At 38.0% G+C, this 13,038-nt stretch overlaps 1 protein-coding gene across 2 annotated transcripts; it reads right to left on the bottom strand.

Moving 5' to 3' along the window:
- Positions 1-616: 616 nt before the first annotated feature.
- Positions 617-12,589, bottom strand: LOC117421028 (matrix metalloproteinase-21-like). 2 transcript variants are annotated; one of them, XM_034034882.3, is made up of 9 exons: positions 12,519-12,589; positions 12,270-12,352; positions 10,314-10,555; positions 8,796-9,546; positions 7,275-7,414; positions 7,039-7,180; positions 6,167-6,424; positions 3,248-3,420; positions 617-2,889 (listed from the first exon to the last, which is right to left on the bottom strand). In XM_034034882.3, exons 3-9 carry the CDS (start codon positions 10,455-10,457, stop codon positions 2,566-2,568), a joined length of 1,932 nt encoding a protein of 643 aa, XP_033890773.1. In that variant the 5' UTR covers positions 10,458-10,555; positions 12,270-12,352; positions 12,519-12,589; the 3' UTR covers positions 617-2,565. The 2 variants fall into 2 exon arrangements, with proteins under 2 accessions (XP_033890773.1, XP_058890097.1); XM_059034114.1 differs by having other exon boundaries at positions 12,270-12,589.
- Positions 12,590-13,038: the final 449 nt, after the last annotated feature.

Raw genomic sequence — 13,038 nt, 5'->3', positions numbered from 1 at the left:
CTTGATATGAGGAGGTCCCCGCTCAGCCACTGACTCAATGTGTGTGTGTGTGACCCTGAGCAAGTCACATAATCTCCTTGTGCTGTCTTTCGGATGAGATGTAAAACCAAGGTCCTATTGCAAGTGACTCTGCAGCAGCAGGTGATGATTAGTTCACCACCAAGTCTCTGTAAGTCACTTTGGATAAAAGCGTCTGCTAAATGACTAATTCATAATAATAATAAAGTTATTTTTCAACTGTTTTATGGGGTTGTTTCGTTCCTGCAGTTACACACCTCGGATGTGCTGGACTTTTGATTATGTTTTTTTTTTTTCTTCTTTTTGGCATAAGGGGAATGCCTCCACGAAATCTGTTAAGCTTGTCCAGGTGGCTTGCCTCTAATAAAGTACTGCAGGTTCCTGACATGGGAAGCAAGCCTTCCAGTGTACTCTTTCAATACTAACGTGCTACAGTAATCCCTTTAAAACACAAGGAAGAGATTTTTGTTATTCCATTAATCTGCTGAGGAAAGTATCCTCTTCTTTTTGGTGGTCTACAAGGTCAAAATTTATGCCAAAAAGTCATACTAACCAACTTATATACAGTCCTTACAAGAACACACAGAAAACACGGGCCTGGCTTCAAAACTAATTCATTTATTCATAAAGATGTATACATACAGTTAAGTGCACGGCTTGTCAGCCACTTGTCAAGTTCTAACAACAGTAAACACTGTTACAGAAATATTAAAATTAAATTAAATAAGTCTGCTCCTGCAGTGTCAAAACAGCTTAGAAGTGACAGGTCATTGTGAGAATTCCACATGCAGCTAATACACAGAAACTGAGGTAATATGTTTTGCAGTTTGTAGGTATTACGATAGTTGTTATTGTGAGTATAGTTTTAATAGTTTAAACCATGTGCTTTACATAAACAGTGAACCAGCACCAGCAGTCACCAAAATGAAGCAATGTTTATGGCTGCTTATTCAATGTACTGCCATTGACAGAAAAATACAATTCTGAGGTTTACTCAGCTTACAGTTTTTGTAGCACAGATCTACTCCTCAGAGACAGTGACTGCTTCTTGTAGTTCAGGGGACATTATATATTTACTGTTTTTATCAAGGCTTTCCTAACTATCATATACAGTATGTGTTTTCGTCAAAGTAAGGATAAGATGTCTTAATTAACAAAATAATAAAAAAAACACAACACACACATACAAACACAAATAGACAAAACATATATAATGAGGCCATCAAAACCAGCATTAGCACATCACCATTCATTTCACACGGTCAGCATCTGCAAAGAGAACGAGCAGTGGTCTACACTTTGCAAGTATTACACTGTCAAACTGTCTTAACTCTTTTGTTTCAGATTTAAATGAGAGAATTGCACAGTACCACAAGTAAATAGCACATACAGCATACTGACAGTAAACAGAAAATGTACAACACACACTTTCCTGTAATTACTGTAATTCTGGAAAATTCACAACTCATTAATGTTGAGCTATTTAATTAGATCAAATAAAAAAAAGTACAAGAATATCACTATTGTTCTTACGTAAGTTTAATTGGAGGGCGACTATCATTCTGCCTTACAATACTTCTCCATGTTCTACTACGCTAAGCCTTGCTTTCACCATTATTACCTGATAATAGAAGGCTCAGAACCAGTACATGCAAACCCCAATAGAAAATGCAAAGCCCATTAGTTTGGCCCGTGGCTGCCAAACAGCATTTTGTAGGCTGCCTTGTTTTATTCATTGTAATTGCTGTATTTTTTGTATTATTATTTCAGAAAAAATTGCACTCTAGGAGTAAATAGCTTTGAGAATCTAATCCAATGCCACATAAGAGCTAAGCAAACAGTATACCACCAACTACTGAGGTGCAGCTCTATTACAGACAACTACAGTTAATAATAGCACATATTACAGCAGCCGTTCCGCACCAGTACACCACACCCCACAACAGCTTGTATTTCTGTCCCAAAGTCAGGGCTGCCAGATTTCTGCAGGGTTATAGCCCAAAGTCACTTCAAAAAGAGCCCCAAAATAGCCCAATTATTTGTTTTAACTGAAAGAAAGCTCATTATTAACAGGTAGGCCTATCCATAAAAAAAAAACAATCAAAAGCTTTCGTAAGAAAAGATACCTAGTATAAATTTGATAAAAGCCCCAGTACAGCTCATCCACAGGTCACTATCAACAAATTCGTACAGAAGCTCTGAAGGGACAAATCAACATTCATACCAGGCTAGCAACCGAATTACAGCGTGATCCCTTTTATTGAAATACTAATGCTGGTACTGTATCCCAAACAATATTGCAAACATGAAAACAGTTCAATCTTTTAAAGTTATAGCACCAATCTAATTACATTATCAACCAGTGACTCCTTAATATTTCCAGCGGCTGTATTTTTTAAGTAGCCCAATTCTGCGGAAAAACCACGGACCTGGCAACACTGCCCAAAGTACTAATTAGGTCCTGATCGCCACTAAAACCTGACTTTCAATAATCTTTTGATGCCAGATTGGGCCAGACTTGAAATGCTTTCATTGCTTCTTGGATTTTTAAGTCTTAGCTGTATTGGTTGAAACCATGTTGAGCATGGATGGGTGAACATCACAGATGTCAAACCACTGCTCACTGATCCTGTGGTGAGGCAGCAGACCATTGTATGGCAGAGCTGGGTTGGCCAGCCTCTCCTTCTCATCCACCACCTTCCAGAAGACCCTGTCTTTGAAGAAGTAGATTGCCTGGTAGAAATAAGAGAAGTAGGCGGCATTCAGGTTGCCCACTGGGTGATCGGCAATCACTACCGCAGGGAAAACATCAGCAATCCGCCTGGGGTAGCCAGCGACTTTGCTATGGAGGTCGACATTGAAGGCAGTGACCTACAAGTTCGAGAACAGGAAGAGAAAGATTAGTAACTGTGATGAAGTGGTCTCTACTATTCCCGTGAAGGGATACCTCAAACTTAAATTGCAAACAGCTCTCCCCTTGATCCTGTTGACTTGGGTCTTGACAGCTTCCGTGGTATTATTCATCCCAGGAAATTTACCTTTTTGTTACTGTAAGAATTATCTAGCTGATTTCAATAGAAATCTGGGCAAAGAACTGAAAAATCTGCCCTTTATATCACATCTAGGATTGTCTGTACAAGCTTGAGTAAAAATGCAGATCCATCTGTCTTGTCAACATTTAGCTATGTCTAGAATTAAGTAAATATGATAGGTCTGAATACATCCTCACATTGTTTCCCCTGAAGAAATAGATGTTGTGGTCCCGTTTGTCGAAGAAGGCAGTGTCGATGGGGCTGGGGATTCCTGGGAAGCCATCACTTATGAGTTTAGGGTATGTCCCTCCCTGAGAATCTTCAGTATAAGCCTGGTCATTCTCACTGTCGTACCGCCAGTACTGCGTCCCTAAAAGAATATGTGTCATCAGTCATCGGAAACTGCAGTTCACCATGCAAATTTAGAACACTACAATGCAATTTGCTCCATTTCTGGGGAAAATAAAAAAGGAATATTGATGTTACATAACTTTTAAGAATCAAAAGTAACACTTTACATTAAGTGTCTCTAATTACTGTGCATTTGTAACAGTGCATAATTACAATGTTATTATGCATAGTTACAATGTGTTTAATGTGTAAATCTTTTTGCACGATGTATGTAAGTACACAATTGTATCAGAAAAGGATTAGGGTTAGTGGGGTTAGGGATAGGTTTAGAGAGAGAGAGAGAAAAAAAATATGATTTTAAGTAGACTGCTTAAGTAAATGTATTTTTTTAAACTCACGTTTAAATGTAATGCCTCTCAAACATCGACACCTCCTCTGATCTGCGTTTGGGAAGTGAAACGTTACTGAGCTTCCACAACGCCACTCCCCAAAACTACATTCCTCTTCTCTGAGTGGACAGCTAAATCAAGATCCCTGCTGTCATTGGTTGTCTCCATTAGAAGAAAATGATTGATGTTATGATTATGAACTCGAGTGATTCCACGTCGCTCTCCATAATTTTTTTCTAAAACCTTGAAGCAGCCAATGATAGCGCAGGAATTGACTTTTTAGTGAATTGGAACACTGCGGGGATTGGTATTTAATTATGATCAGTGATAATAAGCTCAGTTATCCGTAGATCACTGACAGATCCCAGAGACCTTGAGACTCAATAGAAAATCGGAAGTTTAGGCAGGTATGGGTCACAGCCAGATAATATGCTTGACCACCCTCACTGCCTTTATGAAAAATGTACTGACGGTACGCATTTGTGTGTTAAAAACAATATGGAAGTCCATAGGAGGCTGTGTGGTCCAGTGGGGCTTGTAACCAGGAGGTCCCCGGTTCAAATCCCGGCTCACTTACTGTGTGACCCTGAGCAAGTCACTTAATCTCCTTGTGCTCTGTCTTCCGGGTGAGTCTTTTGTAAGTGACTCTGCAGCTGATGCATAGTTCACACACCCTAGTCTCTGTAAGTTGCCTTAGATAAAGGTGTCTTCTAAATAAACAAATTATTTGTTTTTTAGTGGTGCACATGTGTATCTGTGTACCAGTTATCTGAACCCCTGATTATAATGAATATAATGAGAGATGCTTCTCTCATGGTTTAAGGACTTAGTTTGGGCAGCCAAAGCTTTACAGTGCCAAACTACACAGAATGTGTCTCTTTTACCAGAAGGTTCATATGAGTCAACTCTCACAGTACATACATAGTTTAAGAAGTGATGAATGTTTTTTTACATAAAAATTTATGCATAGCATTAATTGCTCTTAAAACCAATGGATAGCACAGGAACTTACTTAGAGGCACTGCAGTAAACTTCAACAAAAGAGAGTCATAATAATCCAAATATTTTAGCACAGAATATATTAATAATTTATTTTACGCATTATTGTATCACTAGTTATATCTCAGACTTAAATTCACTTGAACTGGTGACACAACCAGTCAATCATTTTTGTGATTGACATTTTTTTTCATTTTAGGAAATAGAATTCATGGATGCATAGCACCATTTTTAAATTTAATTTGAGATTGGGAAGATGTGGGAACAGCTTTAACACCATACTGGATACTAAATGCAGCAAAAATGTTTGAGCTAATAATAACAAATGACCAGGGATTAGGCATTTCAGCAAGGAGAATCTGCTATGAATGAATGGCAATGAATGAATGACGATGATTGCAATTGCAGATGATTTATGAACTGTGAAGAGCGCTCAGGGCCCGAGTGAAAGATACATTTGGCTGGAGGCCTCGTCCCCGTGGGTGCCTGACGGCTACCTGCGTGAGGAAAAACATGAACAGTTACATGCATCCCAGTGCTGCAGATAGGAAGTGGCTGTGGCCATCTCCCCTCAAAAAGACGAGGTTGCCATACCATGAATGAATAATAATAAATAATGAACACGCTCCACAGTGGCGCCCTGCCACCTATCCCCCAAATATTGAAATTAATGAAAATCAGCAGCTGAGACAAGACCCGTACCCCCGGAACATGACTGCGCTGGGGGAGAGAGCCCAGCCTGTCCAACACAGTATCCACATGTTGAGGGAACGGGTGAGCAAAGGACGGAGACCCGGGCCGTGCGGATAGCGACGGTCTGGGTAACGGTGCAGAGCGCAGCACCTTTATTTTGAAGTTTTATTACTGTGTTTTATTTTCCCTTTTTCTTTCGCCTTTTGTTTTCATTATTATTATTGAGCACTTGTATGTGTACTGGACTGTATACCAGCACTGGTAACCCTGTGGTCCTGTTTACTGTTGCCAGTATTCAGGCCATGGGCAACAGCGCCCTCTGGGGGTAAAAATAAATCAGTGCGTCTCAGCAGCGTTACAAATAAAGTTCTGTCTCAGTGTCAGTGAATTGCCCACCACCCTTCCACAATTATATATATACATATATATATATATATATAGAGAGAGAGAGAGAGAGAGAGAGAGAGAGAGAGAGAGAGGGAAAGAAAAAAATGTTAGTGTGTTTTACAGGCATGAAGGTTATGATTTTTGTGTTTTTCTTTCAACATTTTTTTGGTGTTGTCATGAACTCAAAGTTCTACTTTACAAAATATTAATATATTTATATTTATATTGCAGGCCAACTAAATCAGGCATTAATACATGTTGTATCTGGTTTACTTCTTCGACACCACTGGAGTTTACCTTTAAAGAAAAGAGTGTAATCTTTATTCCATGTCCAAATGTGGACAAATCCATCAATGTCCGTGGACGGTATCCCACGCCAGCCTACACCTAGTAGGTTGGGATCACCATAGCGAGTCCTGTTGCTGTGGTTCTCGTACATCCAGTACCAGCTGTTCCGGAAAAAGTAGGTGTTGTAGCGGTAAGCCAGCTCTCCAAACTGGTTCATCTCTTTGTAGACCCAGTCAAAAACTGTGCTGAAACTGTTCTCACAGGCACCTCAAATGGTTAGATAGAAACGGTAACACTTTATAAGTGTCTGCAGTTCAAATGCAATTACATATAAACAAGCATATAACTCACTATTACATTCAAATGAAGTACATTCAGCTCTCTAAGATCTAAAACAGACCCCTTTGTATGTAAGTTCATTAATTCTCAGAAGTATGAGGCTAGGCAGAATCTGATAAGATATCAGACTTCTGGCACCCATCTTTGCAGCTGGAGAAAGTCTGCAGGCATTTTCGGCAAACAAGCCGACTGTTTTTTACGTTTCACGTTCGGACTTTGTCCCCATGTCCCTCTATTCCCAGCTCTTATGCAAACAACATTACTAATTCTTTCTTGAATAGCCAAGTGGACAGGCCACATAAACACTCACAGATTTGGCACTCCCTGGTAACTTGTACTGCATTTTAATCTCCTTGTGTTTGTAATGTGGATATATTTCATATATCGTACAGTATCCAGTACCACATTATGACAGTTTTAGATGTTTCTGGTGAATTTAACATTTAGGCAACAGGTTAATTGTAAATGATTACAATCTAATCATTATTAGCATAAAAAACTTGATCCAATTATCCTAATTTTCCCTTTCTAACCTAACTTACCATATATCTGTTGAATAGCCTTCCTGTCCATCCAGTCAAGTTCTAGATTAGAATCCTGAGGGATGTAGTTGGCCTGCATTACAGAGCCTAGCCGGTTGATATGGGACAGTCCCAGGACGTGGCCTATTTCATGCACTGCCACCTGCAGGTAGGACAAAACCATTACTGAATACTGAGCAGAATCTACATTGATATTACTGGCATTACCTAATATGGGATTGCCTAAAATTGCTTACCTTTAATAGGCTTATTCCTTGATCGCTCTTGGGTGGCACGAAATGCTCATCGTCATCAAAATGTATATCCCCCAAGTGCCAGGCATGTGCAAATACCTGCCCTGTGCCATCGAATGCCTGTGAGCAGCCAAGGTGCCTTCCTATTGGGGTAAAGACAATGAATGCCAAAGCCCATCAACTCTACCAAAGATACAACTTTATCAAGATACGTCATCTAGGTCATGAATGCTGACCAATGGATTAACCCCACATCAACTGCCAAGGTCAGTCAATGTGACCCAGCAGCAACACAAAAACAAATTTTCGAAGCGCTGTGCTAAAAAAAAAACCATACCAGTAAGCAAACATTCTGTTTTTATCAGTTTTGCCTTTCCTCTCTCTTTTGGCAGGAGACTAGGTGGAATTACTTATTTTTACTTTTTAAATATATCATACTTACATTTCCCAAGAGTGTGATCATTTCATAAATTACAATTTTAACTAAATTAAAAACAGAACAAAAATGCCCTTTGGCCCACATTGCTATTTTTCAGTAACTGCACTTCTAGGAAAAGCTTGACTGTTGGTTCAGAACTGGCCACTGGATTTCTCCAATATTTTGGCTAAAGAAACAGTAATGCATACTTGGATAAGATCCAGGCCATAGCATTGACACACCCTCAGCTCCGACACTGGTAGTAGGAGCCCTACAATACTTCTCATTATTGCCAGTAGCTGAGGAAATGTCCTGCAGAGGAGTGTCTGTCTGTCCATACATTTGTCCATCTGAAATGTCACAACTACATTTTTCTGGAAAATCGCATATTAAATTGTGATGAAATCTGGTATTAACATTATTTAGAATAATTTGTTGGGAATATCAGCTTGTGGGGGTATATGAGATGTCTCTCTGTACGTCCGTCTGAATGTCAAAATTACATAACACATACCTTGAGATCACAAAATGATATTCCACATACTGTAAATTCAATTTTCATTAAACTATTCAATGCCATGTATTATTCTAAACCATTCTGGACAAACTGTTGACATATGTCATGGTCATCAATTTTTCAATTATGCAAGCTACATGAAAACTTATTTAAAGATGAAGGTCCCCAAAATCATATTAAATTGATAACCATTTACTCGTATGGTTGTCACCTGACCTCATAATCCTTGTCCTTCACGTGAGGGTCTCGTTTTAAAACTGCATGTTGATAAAGAATGAAATATAACTGTATTGTTGGTTCTATTTTGGTATTACTTGTAAAGGAGTGTGTTATAATCAGTTTATAAGGATACCATATTAAGGTTTATTGCTATTTCTATTCCAAGGGTAACTTTACATGCAAAAGAAAAATAACGATTGAAACATATTAATAAAACCATTAATAACTCAAACCATTAATAACCGATAGCAAAGAGGCCGGGGCTGCCAGCAGAATAAGCACTGCAGATTCTTGAATTGCTTAGTAAAATAAACAACCAGGCATCAGAGATTGAGACACAGAGAAAGATAAAAGCAAAGTTCACACTTACGTGTTCCAAAGCCCAGCTTGATGTCAATCTGACTGGCCAGGGAGGTTAGGTCCTCTTCAAAATTTAGGGGCATTACCTCGCTCCACATTCGGAAAGCCTGTTTCAGGGTGTACCTTTGTTCATCAATGGGGAGCCAAGCACTGTAGCCCTCCCCAAGAAGCCTCCATTTAAGAGTCGCCTTGGAGAATCTCAGTCCATTAGTGTTGTTCTCAATGTAGTCTGCAGCTCTGCGTTTCCTGTGTGAGTAATCCACCAGCTTCTGGAGAAAGCGTTTCTCCCTGTGGGGCCCCATGCTGTTGCTAGTGTTGTAATTAAAGGAACTAGTATCATTTGACTGGTCTAAGCTCTTTATAATTGTGTCATTGCCAAAACTGGAGTGACTTGCAAGAGCATTTGAGTTACCACTGACTCCAATTGAGCTATCTGGACCTTTCACTTCTGGTGAGGCTTTGTGATCTGGAACACCACATCGAGGTCTATTCATAGCCTCCTTGGTGACACTGTCAAGAAGACCCGTCACAGGCAGGCTGTTGGCCTCCTGGAAAAGCTTGAGAGCACTGATGAAGCTTGGGTCTGGAGTGAGCTCTGTGGGTGGTGGTTCATCGATGTACCTGCCCATTGACCGCCCTTCTGACATAAAGGACAGGATGTCTGGAGGGGCAGGGTCTTCTTCTCTGGGTATCAATACATTGTGGTACTCCAATGACTCCCAATTTACAGGCTTAATCCATCCATACCTAGCCAGATATTGCTGGAAGAAATGTATTAAACATGTTGATGAAGGATCTTATCACTTTTATATTTGTGCTTCACAAATATTGCAAGCAATGTCTATCCAACATACACGAGCAGTTTTTCAGAAGTTTAAATACATTTATTTTCAAAAATGGATTTACAGTATCCAGTACAGTGAAAGCAAAACTAAACTAACAAATGTAATATAAATGGCAACTGTTAGATAGGACTCCACACTGATGAACAGTTAGTAATATATAAATGGCAACTGTTAGATAGAACTCCACACTGATGAACAGTTAGTAGTGTTGACACTGCAGTTAAATGTTTAAACATTTAACATTAGTTTAGAATTTTGCCTGAAATTCCTGTTTTTTTTCATCATCCATGTAACAAACTTTTTTCCCTCAGGCTCTTTCTTTCAAAAATTCCAGTTCACAGTCTTAAAACAGGTTAAGAATATAAAATAGCTGTTATTTTCTGAGTGCAGTTTTTAAACAAACATTAGAAACCTTCATCCTCCAATCAGAATGCTTCATTGCAGGGCGCTACCACACAGTAAATGACCACAGTACATACCAACATATCAACTGGAGCTGCCATTTATAAATTCGAAAACACCACATAAAACATCTAATCTTGCATGCACCCACTCACATGATACTAATTCAACATTAATCTTTCAATAATTTAAATACCTAAAGATTTTTTGACTTGCGTACAAGCTTTGGGGTTGGCTAATTGTATATGGTGTTCCTGCTAAAGGCGTTGATGGATGCTTACCTTTGCAGACTTAAAAGTCAGTATTGGGCCAGCTTGACTCCCAGGGGAGAGCTGAATATCTGAGTGATCCCGGCTGTGGTACAGCTTCTCGGCTTCTACCAGAGTCAGCAGCAACATGCTTAACAAGAACCTCAAGCACACCATTCTGCCCCTGTTCCAATGAAGTATCCAGATGACAAGGGAAGTGTTCCCTTCTTTTCCTCTTTGATGAAGACCAACTCACTCCAACCTCTTTAGGGGAGCTGTGATTTAGCAGCAGGCATATTGGAACAAAAATAATAATAATAATAATAATAATAATAATAATAATCTTATCAAATCTTTTGGTACTTGACTATTATTCTACATGGCCAAAAGTGTTACATCACAAAATGAATAATGCTTGCTTCATAAAGTCGAATGAAACCCGCTGAATAATGTTACATTGGCATATTGAATTGCATACTGCTTTGTAGTTTCCCATGTACAAAAAACGGACATAAATACATAAATTGAAAAATGTGACATTTCGAAATCTAACATGAAATATTGTACTACTATTATGGCTTCCGGCAGACTTTTGCAATTTCATTTTGTAATTTCTTTGATGTCAAATAAAATATCTCAATTATGTTCATATAGTCGCAATCCTAAAATTCTAGGTGATGCAAAACTTTTTGCCATAGCTGTACATGGAGAAGAAAAATAAATGCAAACAAAATCTCTATTAACTTTGTGGTGTTCAGTATCTGTCTTTTTTTCTATACAAAAACAGTGATCTTATTTTCCTGTACCTTTTCTTTCAGAGGAACCTTTATAATTATACATGACGTTTTTAATTTCTGGTTTTCCAGAAGTTTTTCAAATTTCTTTTAAAACACACACACACACACACACACACACACACACACACACACACACACACACACACACACACACACACACACACACACATAGGAGTGTGAAAGTATTAAAAACAAATGTAATGTAGAATGCATTTATGAAATACTGATTTGAAGATTCCAAATATTCTAAAGTTGAAACAGGTTACATAAAAAAAGAACACTGAAAGTACCCTATAGATGGCAGCATCATTATGTTCTTTGTACGTATTTGGAATTTTCATGGAGATTTTCTGGAATCTCACTAGGTGATGTTTATACTTTATCTAAAATCCAGATATGAAAATGAAAACTTTTAGTCCTATAACTCACTTCTCACTCCTACTGGAAAGCTAAGTGGTCGTTTGAACCTGGAACAACGTGCGCTAGATTAGGAATGATCCGAATACATTTTGCTAGTTTTATTATGCTACTATACTGTAAAACTGTGAAACATGAACTCGCCCAATTCAAATCTGATACACTGAGCTACTATATATATATATATATATATATATTTTGTTGGCTGTGAGCAACACTGTTTCATATACTTTCTACAAAAAAAAAAAAAAAAAAAAAATGAATCAACGTACATAAAAATTGGTTGTCATTATCCTGCACACAGCATTTGCATCAAAACAGCGGTAGATCTTATTATAGATGGTGTTATTATAGATGGTATTATTCTTGAAATGTATTTTTGTTTACGACTGTAAGTCGCCCTGGATAAGGGAGTCTAAGAAATAAACAATAATAATAGATCCAAATACAGCTGCTGAAACATAACAATAAGGCTCTCACTGACATTTCGAACAAGAAAATCAGCTGGTACATACGCATGGAAAGTCAGAAGCTGCAATTGTTTGGCAGTAAAGTTATTTGGAGTGCCATGATAACCACACACAATAAATATATGTAACAGCACTTGAACAGCTAACTCATCAATATAACTACACTAGAAATAAACTCATGAGATCTATTGAACACAACGGCACAGGTATGGGCACAGCATGAATGTATATCTTAACAACTCCATAGATTGTTAATTAAACAAATAAACAAAACAGCAAGTAAATGAATACATACATAATCTTACCTTAGTCTTTAATGATAAAAAGTGAGTAATTCAGTAAAGGAATTCAGTATTCCCAAAACGATATTTTGAGGAATACTGATGATCTAAGAAAAAAATGAGAATAATGCTTAAAAGTCGAAAAACACAAAGCTTCCTCGCACGTTAAGAAGGTACATGAGGGGTATTCCATGGAAAAGGTCTGCAAATGTACCACCCCTACCTTTTCCACTTGCAAAAGAAAAATTGCTCCGCTTAGGGTTAAAAACTTACAAAAAAGGCTTGTATTTTGCTTTGTTCCTTATCTTTCTTGTTTCCTTTAGTCTAGCAGTGGAAGTCACTGCGCGTGGTTTTCTCTATCAGATTCAGCCAGGCAGAAAGGTTTTAACTTTTTTCCTATGTGGGAGGGGCATAGACACTGTCCAATTTAGTGCATCCACTAAGCCAATCGGATGAACATGAAACAAGTCTCTTACTCTTTTGATCGTCTGATCCAAAGCTATGTCGCCTGGGGTTTTTTTTTTTTAAATTAAAGTAACTCTTTATAAAAATAATAATAGCTCAATTAAATTAGGTCATGGTACCTCGCAAAGATTTACTACCTTAAACAATGCCTTTAAAATAAATTGGATTAAACAGTTTATTAAAAATCCATCTTCAACTTGGAACTTTATTCCTGCATATATTTTTAATAATCTTGGTGGTCTAAGCTTTCTATTAATATGTAATTACAATATCGAAAATATTCCCATCAAGTTATCAAATTTTCATAAACAAATGCTTCTTTCTTGGT

Source organism: Acipenser ruthenus, chromosome 1, assembly GCF_902713425.1.
Source record: "Acipenser ruthenus chromosome 1, fAciRut3.2 maternal haplotype, whole genome shotgun sequence".
Lineage (NCBI taxonomy): Eukaryota > Metazoa > Chordata > Actinopteri > Acipenseriformes > Acipenseridae > Acipenser > Acipenser ruthenus.
The sequence above is the reverse complement of the archived record's forward strand: the minus strand, read 5'-3'. Positions and strand labels throughout refer to the sequence as shown.